The sequence below is a fragment of the Osmerus mordax genome, chromosome 13 (assembly GCF_038355195.1).
Source record: "Osmerus mordax isolate fOsmMor3 chromosome 13, fOsmMor3.pri, whole genome shotgun sequence".
NCBI lineage: Eukaryota > Metazoa > Chordata > Actinopteri > Osmeriformes > Osmeridae > Osmerus > Osmerus mordax.
The window spans coordinates 7,741,639-7,759,746 of NC_090062.1; the positions used below are offsets into that span (position 1 = coordinate 7,741,639).

Consider the following 18,108-nt stretch of genomic DNA (forward strand, 5'->3'; position numbering starts at 1 on the left):
ATTTGTTTTAACAAGGCTACTGCTATCAGACAGCACATGTCTAGTTCAGTTACACAAAACTGGTGTATGTACTAGTATCATGATGTAGCGAAGTTGTGAAACCCATCACACAAAAAAGTATCACACATCCCTGATTACCTCCACCGACACCGGTAACCATTAAGTAGATGTTTGTGTACATTTGTATAAGCAGCCAAAACGATTTGTATTGCACCCTTTTACTATGAAAAACAAATAAACACACGGATTTAGTGAATTTCCACACAATGGACTGCAAAGACAGCCAAATGTGTACAGTAAGCTACTATGCAGCAGACTCTGGATGTTTCCGGTGCGCGCTTGAAGTGGATGGCGTTTGGTTTCAGTCGCATCTCGCCCAGTCTTCAATCCAGCAGAATATTTTTTTCGAAGGTCGTCGACTGCTGGTCAAAAATACGAAAAGGAAACACGCCTCACAATTATACATTGAAATTGTAAGTTGTCACTGACAATGTCTGGAAAAATGTTGAAGCTAGTGGCTGTATATTTTGTAACCAAGCAGCTCTGTATGCTGGCTGCAGCCAGGGCGGCCCAGGTCGAGGGCTACTGAGAGTCCATGGTCTCGTCGAATCACAGACCATCAGGGGGCCTTACTGCGAAGCTAATAATTACGGGAAATATCTGTATAATAACAAGCCGGTAACGATTGTCTGCTACAGCTTGACCTTATTTTGATATGTATTACTTGCTCACTTGTAGACTTGGACTGTGACCCACTGCAAACATTTGGTCCATTTGGTAATAACAAATTGCAAATGGAAATCCATTTTGATGCCTGCGCGAGCCACATATAGCAAGCTACTGTAGCTAACTAACACAAGCAACAAGGCACGCCAGCTAGCTAAATATGCAGTAACCGAAAAATTACGTGCATTGTCATCCTTCTGCAATTTTACGATTAGAGCTATCTTAATATCTTTCATTGGCACCACACATTTTTTGCCTGCTAAACCGTTGCTCGCACACATAACGTTAGCTAGCTAGCGTTAGCATCATCAATCGCACATCGCAAAGCCATGATCAAAAGATATAATGACAATACAGCAGTTTGCTTTTACTGTTGAGATTGTTGAAATCAGCCGTTGCTTAAAATACCTGCAGATGAATGTCTAACGACTGTCAATATCTCTTCCAGATAAACACAATTTAATCTACTAAAATCTTAATTTATTCCTAATATGTCATAAACGAAGTGTGATGGGGTTTATTACATTTTCATTTGTAACAATTGTGCACATTGGAAAAACATAACTTAAATATATTTAATTGATTACTTGGATTATAAAATAAATTATGTTGTGTGCTATTGGATTGTTACTTGGGAAGTATTTGTAGCAGCAATTACAATTTCTGTGATGCACGTTAAACATCGGCGAATAGTAGCCTAGTGACAGTACTGAGGGAGATAACTAGCTTCTTTTACAACTGATTACTTGATGACTCAATTTATGTTTGACTCTTTTTTCCCCTTTTGTAGGGTTTCATCTGGTAAAGTGAAAACAGAGGATAAGATCATCATTTTGGACCATATGACAATTAGAGTCTCTTATGGACGATCACATTCCAGTTGTTAATAGTACGCTGTTGGTGACATCTTATCTGAAGCCAAATCTTTATCTCTTCAAACGGGCTCCTTTTGAAACTTCTTGGCCTCTTCACAAGTTGAAAGCTGAATCCATACATGCGAAGTGGCAGGATGACGGAGGCGTGGCAGCAGCAGCACGCTGTGGTCCCACCGCCAGTGGTGCACACCCTTCCCCCGGCCACCGACAACCCTCTTGGCTGTGCAGTTTATGGGGTTGTCCTGCAACCTGACTCAGCCCTACAGCAACCACAACACAGCCAGCATGGCCAACAGCTCTCTGTGCCCTCCCAACAGCCCTCCTTACAGGTAGGTGGTGAGGGAGGACATAAGTGTGGAGCCTGTGGCCATGATATCTCTCACCTGGCCAATCCACATGAGCATCAATGCATGGTAAACCAGGACCGTTCCTTTCAGTGCACGCAGTGCATGAAGATCTTTAGCCAGGCCACTGACCTGCTGGAACACCAGTGTGTACAAGTGGAGCAGAAGCCCTTTGTGTGTGGTGTGTGTAAGATGGGGTTCTCCCTGCTTACCTCGCTAGCACAGCATCACAATGCACACAACAATGGAAACAATCCCATGAAATGTTCCATCTGTGAGAAAACATACAGACCTGGCTCTGGAAATGCCACCCCAACTTCTTCCGCTGCTAATCCTCTGCAGGCATCTACTGGCGAAGCTTCCAGCGGTGGTGCTGCGATGGGAGCCTCAGCCCCAACAGCGTTTGAGGCCTCTGCTCCGGATAGGCCCTATAAGTGCTCAGTGTGCCATAAGGGCTTCCGCCATTTGTCAGAGCTGTCACGTCATGAACGAGTGCACACAGGTGAGAAGCCCTACAAGTGTGACACGTGTGACAAGAGCTTCAGCCAGTCATCTCACCTGGCCCACCACCAGCGCACCCATAGCTCGGAGCGCCCATACAAGTGTGCTGTCTGTGAGAAGTGTTTCAAGCACAGGTCGCACCTTGTGCGCCACATGTACGCTCATTCAGGTGAGCATCTGTTCAAGTGTAATTTGTGCGAAATGCACTTCAAGGAATCGTCCGAGCTCCTGCACCACCAGTGCCAGCCAATAGGGGAACGGCCATTTCGTTGTGGCTCTTGTGGAAAAGGCTTCAAGCGTCCGTCAGACTTACGGCAGCACGAACGAACCCACTCTGAGGAGCGTCCCTTCCAGTGTGAGGAATGTCAGATGAGCTTCAAGCAGCAGTACGCCCTGGTGCGCCACCGCCGCACACACAAGAACCCTGCAGACCGCCCATTCAAGTGTAACCTGTGTGACAAGGGATTCCTGCAACCATCTCACTTGCTGTACCACCAGCAAGTCCACGGCATGGAGAGCCTGTTTAAGTGTGCTTCCTGCCAGAAGGGTTTCAGCCAATCGGGAGAACTGCTTAGGCACAAATGTGGCGGATCAGGGTCTAGCTCTGCACCAGTGGAGAAGCCATACAAATGTGATGTGTGTGGTAAAGGATACAAGAAAAATTCAACACTCCAACGACACCAGAACTCTCACTGCACGGAGAAACCTCTCAAATGCTCCCTGTGTGACCGGCGTTTCGTATCATCTTCTGAGTTTGTCCAGCACCGTTGTGACCCAACTCGAGAGAAACCGCTAAAGTGTCCGGACTGTGAAAAGCGCTTCAAGTACTCCTCTGAGCTACAACGCCATCGACGTGTTCACACTGGAGAGAAACCATACAAATGTGCCAGTTGCGATAAGAGTTTCAAGCAACGTGAACACCTGGCCAAGCATCAGAGTGTACACTCCCGGGAAACCCAGTTCAAGTGTGTGTGGTGTGGTGAGCGTTTTGTTGACCTGACAGCCTTGCAGGAGCATACAGTCCAACATACTGCAGAAGGAAGTGGCTATCCTGCGGCCCCCTGCATACCATGATTTAGCCAACCAGAGGCCCTGTGCACAGTGAGAGTAAGGCCCTCTGGGCATGGGGTATCACCATATACCACCCTACTTATGTATAGACACAATCATTCTTTGCATTTATAGACACAAACTGTACCTCACCTTCCATGTTGCATAAAAACCTTTGTCTCCTTTTGTTAACGGAGAGATGTCATTGACTCTTCATCTTCATGCATTAACTGATATCTTTAGAAATAAGTTTGCTCATTTTTTATCCTCAACTTACAATTTGTCCTGATAAGTGACTTTGGGACTTTTCTTCCTAACTTCATCTGATGGCCCACATCTACAGAAGGCATGTTCATTGGCCATTGAGAAATCACAAAATGCAACTTTAAAAAAGAATCTATGTAACGGAGAAAGGTATTTTAAACAGTTGAAGATCAAAGGTGGAGTGTGGGACCTCCTACCATTGCATGATGTGTTTTGTCTAAAGTAAAAAAAAAAAAAAAAATAGAAAAAAAAGAAGGTAGGAAATTCCATGTGCCTTTATGTTGGTCTTAGTGTTGTCCTTAAATTGTTTTCCTTTACATTGAATTTAGTTTCTTGCACTGCTAGAACCCCTTCTCATAACTCTGAATACTCTGGCAGGCTAATCCCAAAACCGCTGTAGTAGGCTAAATGAAAAGGTTTCTGCATGAGTATTTGTGAATTCATTATTGAACATTGGCGTTGAATTATAGTAGTTTGTTTCTTTCACAACTGTATAAAGATAAAAGTCGTTCAAGTGTAATAGGTTATATCTTATATAGTACCATGCGAAGTATTTACTTCCTATTATTAAACAATTCACTTTTTTTCAACCTTACAAATTAATTTCAAAATGGCTTTTTCCTACCCGCCTACTTACAATAACCCAAATTGACAAAATGTAAAAATAAACATAAATTCATTAATTTATCGAAAATAAAATGTATAAAACATCTCTGAAAATGTAACTGGAGATGAGACTGAGTTCAGAGTTCAGTTTTGATTCTGGTCTGCTACCAAAAACCCTTGACTTGCTGTCATTTAAAATATCCCCTTCTGTCTCACAGTTTTCAAGAGCATAGTCTAGTGTACAATGCTGAAATTAGACTGTGCGGTTGAACTGAGTGATTTGTTTACAAGGGAGTGAATGCTTTTGCAAATCACTGTATATCCTTTTTGTAAATATGTTGTAGATAATTCTTGTATAATAATTAAATGGCAACTGTTACTTGCCATTTCCAAATGAACTTAGCTCCGTATCCTGTATGATTTCAAACTGTAGAAACTCCAACATGTGTACTGGCTCATACCTTCAATGTTCATCTACTAATTATTTGACATACTGTTTGTATACTTAGCATAGATGTATATGCTCATGTAAAGGATTCAAATGTACTGTGCTTCTGCGACCTGCTTTTATACTCAGATCATTTAGATTTTCAAAGAGGGCAAAGACTCATACTAGAGATGTTATGGACATGTTGACTGCACTTTTTTCACTCACCACAACTTCAGATCAGCAGTTACTGTGTGAAAAAAACTAAAATCTATAGGTAATCATTATTTAGAAGAGTCTGCCTTAGTTGGTGTGTGGGATGTTTCCATGAATTTAACCTTATTTGGAAAAAATTCATTATTGTTCTGAGTTGCCTCTGGGAAAGTTGTGTGATGACTGATGTTAGTGTAAATGTTGAGGGCAAATTATAACAATGTTAATGTATGCTAGTTATACATTGTGCTATTTTATATTTACAATAAACTATATTCCCAGTTTCTCTAACCAAACCTTAAGTATTTTGGAAGGATTTAAGATGGGATGTTTAGTTTGACCAGTCAATCAGGAGTAAGAATTCAGTCACATGTAGTATAAGCACTTTGCCAACAATATGCCTCGTTCTTCTGCATGTCAGTGCTGGTCAGCTATGTTGTGGTGCATATGCCCCCCAACCTATTTCATGTGGAAATGCACTCTAGAGCATCATTTGTGTGGCAATGGAGATATGTGCATTGAATCTTTGAAAATGTACATCATGTTCATACTGTAAACAGACAGCGCAAAAAAATAAATAAATCTCACCAACAAATAAATCTATGATCACATTAAAGTCTTTTGTGTCCAAGTAGCTTACAATAAATGTGTCGCCAGTAGGTGCTGTCTAAAAAAAACGTATTTAAAATGCAAAGGTTAAATAATCGCCTGTGAGTAAATAACCACAAAAAAATGCAGTAGGGGATGACATGGACGCCTTGATGCAACCAAAGACATTCATTATATCAATGTAGTTTCTTGGGCAGGTTCTTCTACTCAAAACCTTGGGGTTACTGGATGTACATTATTACTTCCGGGTGATGTTTGTTGCAACGGGAGACCAGCAACGGCAGGAATCGCGGTGCTCTCTTGCAGCAGATGATAGCGTTAAAATACATCTATTTCGGAACGGGTATTCAAAGATTTTATTTAGTGATTTTTTTTCTCCAACATCATTCGAACTCTGCGCCCCGGTGAGGGTCATAAGCACAGCATTGATAGCGTGCTACATGTCGGTAGGACTTCCTCTGAGTCAGTGAGTGAGTGCGGGGCTAGCCAGCTGTCAACCACCATTTCTATAGCAAATAAGCTCACACGTAGCTAGCAATGCTATCGTAGTAGTTGATTTGTCAAGCTAATTATTGACAAATATAATTTTCGTAAAGCAAATTGTTTCATATTTATACCCGCTTGTTTATAGTGTTGTTCGGCCCTTGCCCTCAAAGAGGGGGGTCTTTCAAATTAAATTAGCTTGCTAACGTTAGCTAAGCTAGCTAAACCTGTTCTCGGCCTATTGATTTGTGTAGCTTGCTAGTTAGCTTATTAGTTAGTTCCGATCTTTTTTTAGAGTTAGATACCGTTTGCCAGCTGTACGCAATTGAATCCCACATTTTCAATATTGTGCTCTACCTCATCCTCTTTCTCCCTTCTCCTGTCGCCTCCCTGAAGCTGGCGGGCCATCATCACATCCTGCCTAACAGGCTGTTCAGGGGGCTCAGGCACTCGTTCATTGTAGCACTAACTATTCGCACCGCAAGTGCTGCTGGTCGGAAGAATTTGGCAGTAGACTGCAGTCAGCAACTCCTGGCGAAAGTCGCCCAAACCAATGTTAAACTGTACTCTGAGATAATAAAGCCTGGAATCCCAGAAAGTCTGTGCTTTGCCTTCCAATTTCGCGCCAAGAGGACTGCTGTGCAAGGTGAACTTCATCAACAACGAGCGCCCAAGCTCGCGATGCCCGGTCCCGCGGCCAGTAGCAAAGCTCGGGTGTATACCGATGTCAACACGCAGAAGAGCAGAGAATATTGGGACTATGATGCACACGTGCCAAGCTGGAGGTAACTATCAGTTTGAGGCATGATGATGGACTGGTGTTCTGTCGGCGTAAAGATTTGGATTAAACACAGTGTAATATAACTACCCCAGCATAAATAATTTGATTTACAAATGTAAGACTAGTCAGCAACTTTGTAACCGCCTTAAATCGAATTTGGTATAATTCTTTAATACTTAACCTGTCCTTCTCTGCTAATTGTTTTAATTATTTCCGCAGCAATCAAGACAACTATCAGTTGGTCCGCAAATTAGGAAGAGGCAAATACAGTGAGGTATTTGAGGCCATCAACGTCAGTAACAATGAGAAAGTGGTGGTAAAAATCCTGAAGGTGAGCTCTTAAACCAATGATTAAAGTAGATACAAGCAAGATATTGCCAAACAAGTTGTATTTATTTATTATACCTTTGGCAGTACAGGCTAGGCTAAATCCCAACACGATGTGAATGTTTTTCCCACAGTTATTCCTTTTTTGAATTTTACCGTTGATTTACCGTTTGTAGCCTGTCAAGAAGAAGAAGATAAAGCGGGAGATCAAAATCCTTGAGAACCTGCGAGGGGGAACCAACATTATTCGATTGGTTGACACAGTGAAGGATCCTGTGGTATGTCTCCTCTTTACCTTTGGTGCATGTGAATAGTTGTTCTTATGAGTGTTCTCCTCTGGCCTCCATATTTGATACACTTGAAATTCATGCCTGTAGGGCTTGAGGATTCAAATCAGTATGTCAAGCTGATTTTTGTCCTCCCCATCAATTAAGCATTCCTGTTGTCTTCTTCTTGCAGTCCAGAACACCAGCGCTTGTCTTTGAGTGCATCAATAACACAGATTTTAAGGTACTGATGTTTGGTCAAGATCATTCATGTGAAACTACTAAGGAAATACCATTCATGTTAAGTCATTGATGTCCAATGTCAAAAACATTCCTCCAAAGATACTAATATTGAATTGTATCTAACTAGTTCAACTTAATTAATTTTTCTGAGATCTAAGTCTAAATATGCTAAAAGACACTAAACTTGAAATCCTATTTTTAAATAAAAATGTACTCTAACATTAAAAGCACTAATTTCTCTTCTTAATTCCTAACAATTTACAGACAAATTACATCCATCTGAAGCTCAAGTTTTTGTTTATAGAATGGCTTTTAAAGCAACTTGTCTTTATACTGCTTTCAAGGTTTCACTAAACTAAACCTTTCTTTTTTCACAGGAACTTTACCAGAAGCTCACAGACTTTGATATCCGTTTCTACATGTATGAGCTTCTCAAGGTAAGAGTAGTTAAACCTAAAACAACATCCCAAGGTCTTTCTCCTCAGTCCCTTTGTGTTTCTGTAGTATATTGATTTGTTGGATGACTGACACCATGCTTGTGTCTGGTCTTTCTCACAAAGGCTCTGGACTACTGCCACAGTATGGGTATCATGCACAGGGATGTGAAGCCACACAACGTGATGATTGACCATCAGATGAGAAAAGTACAGTATACAAAAGAATTTCAGCCCTTAATTCTTGATCTACTTCTGAGTTGAACAATGTTATTATTGTAGATTAGGGAAAATATTATTTTATGTTTTTCCAATTGTCACAACGTACAACAGCAAGTGAATAGAAATGTGTCGATTCTTTGGTATTGGCATTGCCAGATGGTGCATTCATTTAGTCATTTGAAACAATAGTAAACTTAGTACACAGGAAAAAGTGCTGCTTACAACAAAGTGTACCCCAGCTTTTTTCATGGAGGCCAAAAAAAACATCAAAGGGCCTAAAATGGGTCATGGCACAACAGATTTGGAAACATCTACTTGCCTCGTCTAGTCTGTCATGTTGACAATCAAACGCTAGGTGTCAGTAATTTACTAGAAAAAATATTGCAGGTCTACACATTCCCATTGAATATTAGAGCTCAGTGGGGTATTGTAAAAGCTGTCTTTCTGTTGCACAGTTGCGTCTCATAGATTGGGGACTAGCAGAATTCTACCATCCTGCTCAGGAGTACAATGTCAGAGTGGCATCCCGGTATTTCAAAGGGCCAGAACTACTAGTCGACTATCAGGTATGGACCGGTAACACTTACCACACTCACAAACTGCATAGGATAACCACTGTCAGTGCATTTGTATCGGTAGTGTCATTTAATGAGACATTGTTCAACAAGTGAAGAGCCATGCTCAAAGAACATGGTGTTGTGTTTCCAGATGTATGACTACAGCTTGGACATGTGGAGTCTAGGTTGCATGTTGGCAAGCATGATCTTCCTGAAAGAGCCCTTTTTCCATGGCCAGGACAACTACGACCAGGTAACTACAGCACAAAAACACAATAAAGAGAGGAATAGTGTCTTTTGACAAATGTATTATTTGAATTGAAGTTGATCTGTCTTCTGTACAATCCACTTATAACATACAATTCATGTACACACAGCATCCATTATGAACAGTTAACCTTTTTTTTTTTTTTTTTTTGCATATGTTGATGGCCCATGTTTAGAAGTAGCTATTAACACCTGGACTGTATTTTGCCTTGAATCCTAGCTTGTCCGCATTGCCAAGGTTTTGGGGACTGATGAGCTGTTTGGTTACCTGCACAAGTACCACATAGAACTGGACACCCGCTTTAAAGACCTGCTGGGACAGTGAGTGTACCACCCCCCTTTAGACAGGGCTAGCTTGATGAGGGTTGTCAGTCTAGGAGTTTATCAAATTTTATTGTCTAACATTGATTTGGATGCTCTCCTTGGTCTCCATCTTTTCATCCACCCCACTGCTTACTTCTCATCCACTCCCCTCTCTTCCCCGCTTTTCATCCACTCCCCTCCCTTCTTATCCACCCACCTCTTTCTCTTCCTAGGCAGACGAGGAAGCGCTGGGAGCAGTTTGTCCAGACGGAGAACCAGCACCTGGTGAGCCCAGAGGCCTTGGACCTGCTGGACAAGCTGCTGCGCTACGACCACCAGCAGAGGCTGACTGCTGCGGAGGCCATGCAACACCCTTACTTCTGTAAGTGTATCTCTTTAGTGATATGCACAGACATACTCACACACACACTCACTTGTCAGTCTGGAAATCATGTAGAATCCATGTGTTTGTGTATTTATGTGTGTCACACATGCTTGTCTCTGAAGCGCAAATAGTTTGTGTATTGTGTGCATTGAAGGGTGGGTTTATTCTGTTCTATCATATTTGAGGTGGAATGGTTATTGTCTTTATCCCTCAGATCCCGTGCTGAAGGAACAATCAAACTCCAACACAGATGGCACAAAGGCAATAAGTGGCTCCAATGCAACATGATGAGCAGAGAGGAGGTGATATGCCAACATGTACACACATTTAGTCATAAGGGCAATGTTGGGTGACCACCACATGACTTGAACTGATCCAATCTTAGAGATGAAGTGGAATGTTTGAGCAGATCCCATATTGAGGGCCTTATCTTGGTTTGTATTTTTCTCCCTCTTCCAGGAAAACCTTTGTTACCTCAACTTGTGACCTTTTCGTGGCAGAAACCGCTGCCTCCAAGTCAACAGCCATACTGGAGCGATATGTCAATTAGCAACATACAAACACAAACACACTTGGATTCAAACCTAATATCTTCTTGCACAATCCCCCAGGGCCCCTTGTGGCACTGCTTGGCCCAGTCACCAACAAAGCGCATTGGACCCAAGCTTCGACGTGTGACTTGCATTCTCGAACCCCCTCCACATATCCCAGTCCTGCCCCCTCCCCATTTCAACCCCAGTTTTAAAATGAGCAAAGTGACTGTTGTTGGATCAGTATAAAGCCAGTGTTGTGCTGTAAGATATGTGTGAGTCAGTATGAAGCTGTGGTGACCTGAGATTATATTCCAGGTAATAGCACTGAGTGGCATGGAGGCTCTTTTCTGCTATGGATAGAACAAATACTATATTGAAAGAGAATAAACCATTTTTATTTAAAGAGGGTGTGTGTTATTTTATGAAAAATTAGAATTTTCTCATTGTAAATGTATGTATCATGAGCATTTAGTTATTTGAAGGGATAACACAGTCCCAAATACATTTGTCAGAGCAGTCTGATCGAAATAAGTAAATATTGTGTCAGGTTGTGTGTCATCTCTTTATTTTATTTATTAAGGAAGGAGCATATGGACAAACAAAATCTGAGTTTAGATTTAGGGTGAGAAGGTTGGATTACAAAATACTGGATTGTTTCAAACTAGCTTGGAATATCCAGGTTAATTAAAGATGATCCCATGCCTGATGATTCGGATTTCATTCATTACACTCACCAAGCATTTAAATAAATCATGTATATTTAGCAGACAAAAGCAATTTAAACGTGACATTTTGAACTGCTGTCAAATTCATTTCAGTACTGAATGTACTTTGCATGAACTTCAGAAACATGGACAAGCAGTCAAAAAATATCCCAAATATAAAGCAATCAAATGGTCACAGATCAACTGAAACAGGGGGCCTGTCATAACATAAATGGTTTATGTAGTTAATTAGTAAGGTTTGAAAAACAAAAACTTTGAGAAATCTCAATACTCACCTTTAAGTCTATTAGTTATTGATTATACATTTTCATATCCTTCTATTGGAGAGTATCCCAAAGGCATTCGCAGGCCTGTCTTTATTTGCCGTTGTCCAGAAAGGCAGCAGAAGAAAAACGGACTGAAGGGGCAGAGCCCACACACTACACTACTGAGCATCTGGTTTGGAGAACAACCATGTAAGTTCAGTGGATAAGCCTCCAGAAAGACCTTTCTATCTGCCTTTTCATGTGTACAGAACATGGTGAGGCAATAGTATGTTCTGTGGCAGTAAGGGCCCAAAAAGCTTAAAGCTTGCTATCAACTGTAGGACTTTTACATACATGTCTAAAAAGATCAGAGTATGTCACATTTAATTTTGACAGAATCAAAGATGGCACTGAGTGTGGAGTGTTGTTTTAATAAATAGCCTGGAAATATCAGATTATTTCCAGAACATGTGCAACATTCGTGCAATACAAATAAATGTTTGTTTAGACTGAACCCAGGCAAATTACTTTTCAAAAGTCAGGTAAAATTTATGGAGGCGGAGCAGCCCACTTATTTCTAAATTGCCAGTGTGTCTAATGTAAACAAACCTGCAATACTGATCATTATTATAATCACATATTTTAATTTCAAAGGCAAACTTAAGATATACAGATACTGAAAAGATGTACTTTTTAATTTGATGTATCAATTTGTTTGGACTGGTAATTCATGAGAAGTTATATAATGAAAATTTTATTCATTGTCATTACAGAACAATTCTTGAGTCACCAGGGGCTTTGCCCCGTCTACTAAACAAACACCCTAAAACTGACTCGAAACTGCCAAGGTTAAAATGCAGTATCTACAAATACATCCTAGCTAGCTAAAATAGATGGGTTCTAAACCCATCTAAGGCACGCCCACAAACACCCCTCCCCCTTATTTTCCTCAGCCAATCACTCACCTGCCTGTCATGCAAAGTAATGAGGAAGCTATGGTGACTGGCCAGCTTTGGCTGCCTGTCAGACAGGCATGAACGTGTATTAAGGTAGCCATGGTAGCACATCATCTTAAGCTGTCTCTATAGGCTTAAGGATCAAAGGTTGGTTGCCACGGAAGCTTGGGCGATCACATCACATTAGCGTTGACATCAAAGACCACCAAGGACGCTCTCGGTAACACAATCATGGTCTGATTATAAAACACAACATTATAAGAGTTGTGTAAAGTTGAGTCCATTGGCACTAGGTCTCAGTTGACTTTGTCCCTGGGTTCTTATATGGAGAGCTCCTTGGTGCCCTTTTGCAAAGCTGAAAAATCTAAGGCGTAAACTAACCCCTCCGCAAAAAGGGAGATACAGTATAAAGCTAATACCATAGACATTCATTTTGTTTTCTGTACAATGAAACAACAAACTTAAAATAATAAATACTTGCATAATTACAGTACATGAGTTACAAAGGCTAAAACACACAAGTGTTGGATGCAGTTTAAATATGTAAGTGTGCACCGAAATGTATACAGGTTGATGCTAGGTCTTATATCCTAGCACTGCAGTATTGAGGTAACTTTATGGTGCGAGTAAAGGCATGTGGAAGCAAGGGGTGTGTTTGCAATACTTTGTTGGAAATGTTGTCCAGACATGCATTGGACAAACGTTGATGTTCACAGGATTCATAGATACTGGCAGAGTACATGATTCGAGAATGGAGATAATAATCCACCTGTCGTATGAACCCCTGTACGATATGATAATCCAAGTCCCATGTACTGTCTTTGCATCAATACTCAAGTAATTTATAATACTGTATCAATCCAAGTGTCCCAACTGGCGATATGTTCCACAGGTTCTATGTTTTACACATGGTATTGCTGTGGTACATGTATAATCCCTGGTTTCATGGATGTAACCTCCAACCTGGTAGAAAATCATGGTAGGATTTCTTGCAGCTGGGCATCATCTATTTCATTGACTGTCACAATGTTGTCCAGGTGCTGGAGATAACGCTCTTGGTCCTGCATGAAGTGAGGGATTCTCGTACGACGGAGTACCGCCTGGTGACGAAGCCTCTCCACATCTTCATAGGACACCTTAAAAAGGGTGCAAGATAGAATTTACCATCATCATTATTAGTAATATTATCATGGGTGGCTGTACATTTAGCAACCATTTATCCAAAGCTTCAGACACACAGTTCATAGAATAGCACATAATCAAGGTATTTTAGTAGGTAGAACCTAGGAGAGGTCTACAAGGTACACTAAGTTGATTCAGACTGACCTTTCCCAGAGAGGTTAACATCTTGAAGTCGATGTTCCTCCGATGTCGGAGAATCCTGAGGATTCCATCCAAGTAAACCTGATCTTTACTGAAGCAACCTGACATAGACAAAGCAACAATAAATGAAAACTTATTTCTCATATCATGCAGTTGGGTCAACATGGGTGTAGAATATTTTCTGTACGTGTAGTCTTATGTATTTTTCAGCTTAGAATACTTGGCCAGTATAAATAAGGCCATGTGCACATGCACATCATTACACACGTTGTGTGTATGTCCATTTATGCTCACCTGGTTGGGAAGTGTCCGTCTGGCCCCTCTTGGCACGCAGGCAGTACTCCCAACGCACTGCTGGGTCCTGGACAAAGCGGGCGATATGACCAAAGAGCTGGCTGAAGCTCATATTAGCTGCGTGGTACACTGTGTAGTACAGCAGGGCCGCACGCCACAGGTACGGCTGCTTCCGCAGCAGCACACTGTGCAAGCTCGCCAGGCCCTCCTCCGTGGGATTGGCTGGCTTGAGGCCATACTGCTTTCTACCCACCGAGGTGCCCCAGGGCTGCAGATTGTTGTTCACGCCACGCAAGTAGTGTGTGCCTATACGGAAAAAGGGTGATATTGGTCAAAAAAAGGTCCTGGTTTGTCATGTACACTCAGCATTGTAAATACAAACTGAAGGAAACTGGAGACAGAAGGTTGATAGAATTTCTGATGGAAAGAATCCTGACAATATTGAGTCACAAGCTTGTTATGCTTGGCGACATTCCTTCTCCTTAAGTCTTAAAATGGGCACAAACAAACAAGATAAATAATTGTCTAAAACCCTGGTGAAATAGTACCTATGGGTGTCAGGGCTGTGTAGGTGCAGTCTACTGTACCTACCTATCTCATGCCTCAGCATGCCCTCCAGCCAGTGCTGCCGAGCCCCAGACAGGTTGATGGTCAGGGTAGGCCGGCAACTCTCCACCATCATCACAGCCTGAGACAGCAGCTCCTCAGACAGACACACCACCACCTAAAGTTCCCACATGCCATCATCATCATCATCGAGACAAAGACTACAAACCGGGATCAACACATACCAGCAGAATTGTCATCATTGATCTACGATCTTCACATAAAAACATACTGAGGATGGTACGTTCTTAACCGACACCCAAGCTCACCTCTCCAACACAGCCCTCCTTCTGCAGGTACTTTCGAGCTGCTGCCCAGACTCGACTCTTGGGTAGCACACTTCCTCCTGTCACCTCCTCAAAGTTCTCATAGGAGCCAAACTTCCTCAGAACACACTCCATGATCCCTACAGCCTATGGATGGAGACAGAAAAGGAGTCAAAGGGTGGTTTAGGTTTTATGTCTAAAAGAGCAGTTTTACAACACTTGAATTAATATTGGGTTTCTAAGATAGAGATTCAAAAATGATCTTCAGTACTTTTATTCAAGACAAAAACAAGATTGATACAATAGGCAGTTCTCTTGACAGTGTCATATCACACCAAGCTGTCATAAGCCCATATCTTACTCCCTCCAATATGTTTTATCTATGTGTTCTCTACCTGTGAAAGAAAGAGGCCTGAACCCTCCTTGTACTTCTCCAGCACTGTGCTGGGCTCGGGCTGGGAGTACTCAAACTGTGGCTCATACTTGTAGTCAGATTGGAAGAATGCCTGTTTCTCCTGATCCAGGTTAACAGGCCGGAGGGCCACCAGCAGGCAGGGTCCACGGGGGGTGGAAGGCGATGGCAGAGTGCTGGTTCCCACCCCCCGAGCAATATGGGGCAGAGAGGTGGCCGGGCGCATGCGCCCCCTGGCGGTCCGGAGACCTAGAGAGGAGTTAACCGTGCAGGTGCTCTCGCTGCGGCGCATCCAGCCCCCGGGGCCTAGGCTGGGGCTGGTCAGGCTGCGGGCGGGGGGTGAAGGGCCACCGCTGCGCCAGGGAGGCTGTAGGACCCGTCTGTCTGTTGCTGGCTCTGACCTCCGGAAGCTTTGGGGTGTGACCTCCAGGCTGAGGGGGCGTCGGAGTGGTGGTCTGGGAGTGGCCAGCCCTGATCTCGCTATGGTAGTTGCCGTAGCAGTGGCCTGCCTCTTCTCCACCACTGCCTCTTTAGACAGGCCAGAGTTAGAGTGGGAGGGTCCAGACTGAGCCTGAAGTCCATTTTGAGACACTTGCTCCCTTTTGTTGACACTGCCAGTTCTGGCCCTAGACCTGGTAGAGGTGATGGTGGTTTTGGGTGGGTCTGGTCTATGTTCTGGCCCCAGCAAGTCCCTGCAACTCCCCCTAACATCCCCGTCCTCGGCCCGATCCATACAACCCCCATCAAGATCCACAACCATCCCTGGAAAAAAAAACTCCTCCCGCCCCAACGCTGTGAATGATCCCAAAAGAAAATGTTTGGTATTAGGCATTGTAACATTATGTACAGAAATTCCTTTGCAGGCCCAGTACGAAATTGTCTATATACACAAAACGTGTCACAGACCTAAAATGAATTACAAGTCGTTTACTGGACAAACAGGGCATGCAAGTAAGAAAATACGAAATTTAAGACAAGGTGTGGCTTCACACCTTCATATGAAATTGGTCACCGATAAATTGGTACTGTAATTACGTTCAAACGAGAACAAATTCTTCGTTCCGCTTTACACTTTGAAACAGTATGTTTGCCATTCATTCAGTGGGACGTTGGATAGGCTATTCATGCAGCAATTACTGTTTGATAGGGCTACTGGAGCAGAAGAAAAAAACATACTGATAACTTATTGACTGAAAACCAAAACATGCACTTGTCCTGTCATCATGTCTTGTTTTCTTAGCTACTTGCTCGAAAATGTCTAACTCTCCGTTTACAAAGAGGAAACGGGGATTACTGAATCGGAATAAACACCGAAACGACGAATAAATGTCATACCTTGCAGCGTGTCCTGGGGTTTAAGTTCAGATTTGTGAATTCAGACAATGATTTTCATTCATGACGCTTTTGCGTGCACATGAAGGCTTCCGGTGGGGAAAAACTGTTTAATAGATATAGCGGTACTGGGTATGGGGCGCGGATAACAGAGGATTGTGTTGGAAGATATGACGTGGTGGCACAGCTGATGAACGAGCCATGCGTCGTGCGTGCCACTCCTTTGCGTGGACACGGCGGACTAATTTGACGCAATGACGTAGTACGTGTAGTTAACCACCTGCAAACCATGAAACATACCGAGGATTATGTGGGCTTTATTAATTCTAAACAATGGTTTAACCAACTCAACTCAAACTGTGGAAAGAAGTAAAAAATAAAATAAAGCCGTAGTTGTGTTTCAAACTGGAACGGACATAGATTCCTTAATAGCCTGTTATGTGCTATTCATTTTATTTACACTTTTCATCAAAGTTACAACAATGGCAATATATCTTGAGAAGACCCCATTTATTAAAAAAAGAAATATGTCCCACATTATCATAAATTAGTTGTAAAAAGGAGAATACTTTTCCTTCTTTCAATAAAAAATATTACAATTGTTGCAATCCTTCAGCTAACTGTGGATCTGCTACTATACAGAAATGTGATGGGCTATGCTGTTTTGGTTGATGACATCAATGGCATGACAGGTGTTGAACGGCTACCATTTTTTTCTATGTGGTTTATCACCCAGTCCTGAGAGGGGTTAACACAAAACTTCTTGTTGGCTTTTGTTGTAAACCTGTAAATAGACACATTGAACACAAACATTACTCATTATAACACACATTAAACACTTTAGAGAAAATGTCGGCTACTCAGCATACTTTTTTGAATAATTAATAGGCCTATTCATCCTACTTACACTATTGCTCTGAAAGGGCAGCGACTAGGGGTCGCGGCAAACTCTTTTAACCTGTTCAGTGGAATCTTGTAGTCAATGAATCTTGGACAGCAGGAGCCTTTTGTAGTATCAATGGCCTCTGAAGCTGTGAACACATTATTACACACTGATTAACACATAGAAACCGTACTTCATGCAACCCAATTATCTGTCATGTACTCCTCATCAACAATGACACAGACGAACACTCACCCTTAGACATGTATATGGAGCAGAGCATCCCCAGAAGGAGTAGAGCGGTCATGTTCTGCATGGTCCTCACAGCGATGGGGAGAGATGCTAGGCTGGACTGAGAGACTGAGATCTTTTCAAATGATCTGGTGTGGCTCTGTGTCTGTCCTCACCTCTATTTTATAAGGAGCTGAAGGAACTCACATCATGTTTCCTCTCATTCTTGCAGCTGGTACTTCTTAGAAGGCCCTCCATCTTCTTCAAATACTTCCTTATCAACTTCTTGTTTCATTAATTTGGTTATATTTCCGATTATGCAAATTCTTGCATTACGCAGAAAATATTTTCATGTCAATGGAAGCCAACTTGTTCTTCCTGTTATTGGTTTCATAATGCTCTGCTACACTTTGCTGTAA

General features: G+C 42.2%; 3 protein-coding genes across 6 annotated transcripts; 2 read left to right on the plus strand and 1 right to left on the minus strand.

Moving 5' to 3' along the window:
* Positions 1-1,561: 1,561 nt before the first annotated feature.
* Positions 1,562-4,398, plus strand: LOC136955506 (zinc finger protein 319). Its single transcript, XM_067249222.1, has one exon. The coding sequence runs from the start codon at positions 1,721-1,723 to the stop codon at positions 3,518-3,520; it is 1,800 nt and encodes a 599-aa protein (XP_067105323.1). The 5' UTR covers positions 1,562-1,720; the 3' UTR covers positions 3,521-4,398.
* A 1,480-nt stretch (positions 4,399-5,878) lies between these two features.
* On the plus strand, positions 5,879-11,091 carry csnk2a2a (casein kinase 2, alpha prime polypeptide a). 3 transcript variants are annotated; one of them, XM_067249307.1, is made up of 13 exons: positions 5,879-5,958; positions 6,729-6,883; positions 7,099-7,210; positions 7,383-7,484; positions 7,666-7,716; positions 8,093-8,152; positions 8,276-8,359; positions 8,827-8,937; positions 9,080-9,181; positions 9,416-9,516; positions 9,732-9,880; positions 10,098-10,185; positions 10,343-11,091. In XM_067249307.1, the coding sequence occupies exons 2-12, from the start codon at positions 6,780-6,782 to the stop codon at positions 10,169-10,171; spliced, it is 1,050 nt and encodes a 349-aa protein (XP_067105408.1). In that variant the 5' UTR covers positions 5,879-5,958; positions 6,729-6,779; the 3' UTR covers positions 10,172-10,185; positions 10,343-11,091. The 3 variants fall into 3 exon arrangements, with proteins under 3 accessions (XP_067105408.1, XP_067105406.1, XP_067105405.1); XM_067249305.1 differs by having other exon boundaries at positions 5,886-6,019; positions 6,495-6,883; XM_067249304.1 differs by having other exon boundaries at positions 5,886-6,883.
* A 719-nt stretch (positions 11,092-11,810) lies between these two features.
* kiaa0895l lies at positions 11,811-16,699 on the minus strand. 2 transcript variants are annotated; one of them, XM_067249073.1, is made up of 7 exons: positions 16,579-16,661; positions 15,227-16,035; positions 14,835-14,978; positions 14,551-14,683; positions 13,960-14,265; positions 13,669-13,766; positions 11,811-13,478 (listed from the first exon to the last, which is right to left on the minus strand). In XM_067249073.1, the coding sequence occupies exons 2-7, from the start codon at positions 16,001-16,003 to the stop codon at positions 13,317-13,319; spliced, it is 1,620 nt and encodes a 539-aa protein (XP_067105174.1). In that variant the 5' UTR covers positions 16,004-16,035; positions 16,579-16,661; the 3' UTR covers positions 11,811-13,316. The 2 variants fall into 2 exon arrangements, with proteins under 2 accessions (XP_067105174.1, XP_067105175.1); XM_067249074.1 differs by lacking the exon at positions 15,227-16,035 and having other exon boundaries at positions 16,579-16,699.
* Positions 16,700-18,108: the final 1,409 nt, after the last annotated feature.

Excerpts from the sequence above, each read along its gene's own strand:
- LOC136955506 (XM_067249222.1), top strand. The coding sequence starts at position 1,721 with ATGCGAAGTGGCAGGATGACGGAGGCGTGGCAGCAGCAGCACGCTGTG.
- csnk2a2a (XM_067249307.1), top strand. The coding sequence starts at position 6,780 with ATGCCCGGTCCCGCGGCCAGTAGCAAAGCTCGGGTGTATACCGATGTC. Across the intron at positions 7,717-8,092 it reads TCAATAACACAGATTTTAAG|GAACTTTACCAGAAGCTCAC; the intron begins GTACTGATGTTT and ends CTTTTTTCACAG. Across the intron at positions 9,881-10,097 it reads CATGCAACACCCTTACTTCT|ATCCCGTGCTGAAGGAACAA; the intron begins GTAAGTGTATCT and ends TTTATCCCTCAG.
- kiaa0895l (XM_067249073.1), bottom strand. The coding sequence starts at position 16,003 with ATGGTTGTGGATCTTGATGGGGGTTGTATGGATCGGGCCGAGGACGGG. Across the intron at positions 14,979-15,226 it reads CAGGCCTCTTTCTTTCACAG|GCTGTAGGGATCATGGAGTG; the intron begins GTAGAGAACACA and ends CTCCATCCATAG. Across the intron at positions 14,266-14,550 it reads CATGCTGAGGCATGAGATAG|GCACACACTACTTGCGTGGC; the intron begins GTAGGTACAGTA and ends TTTTCCGTATAG.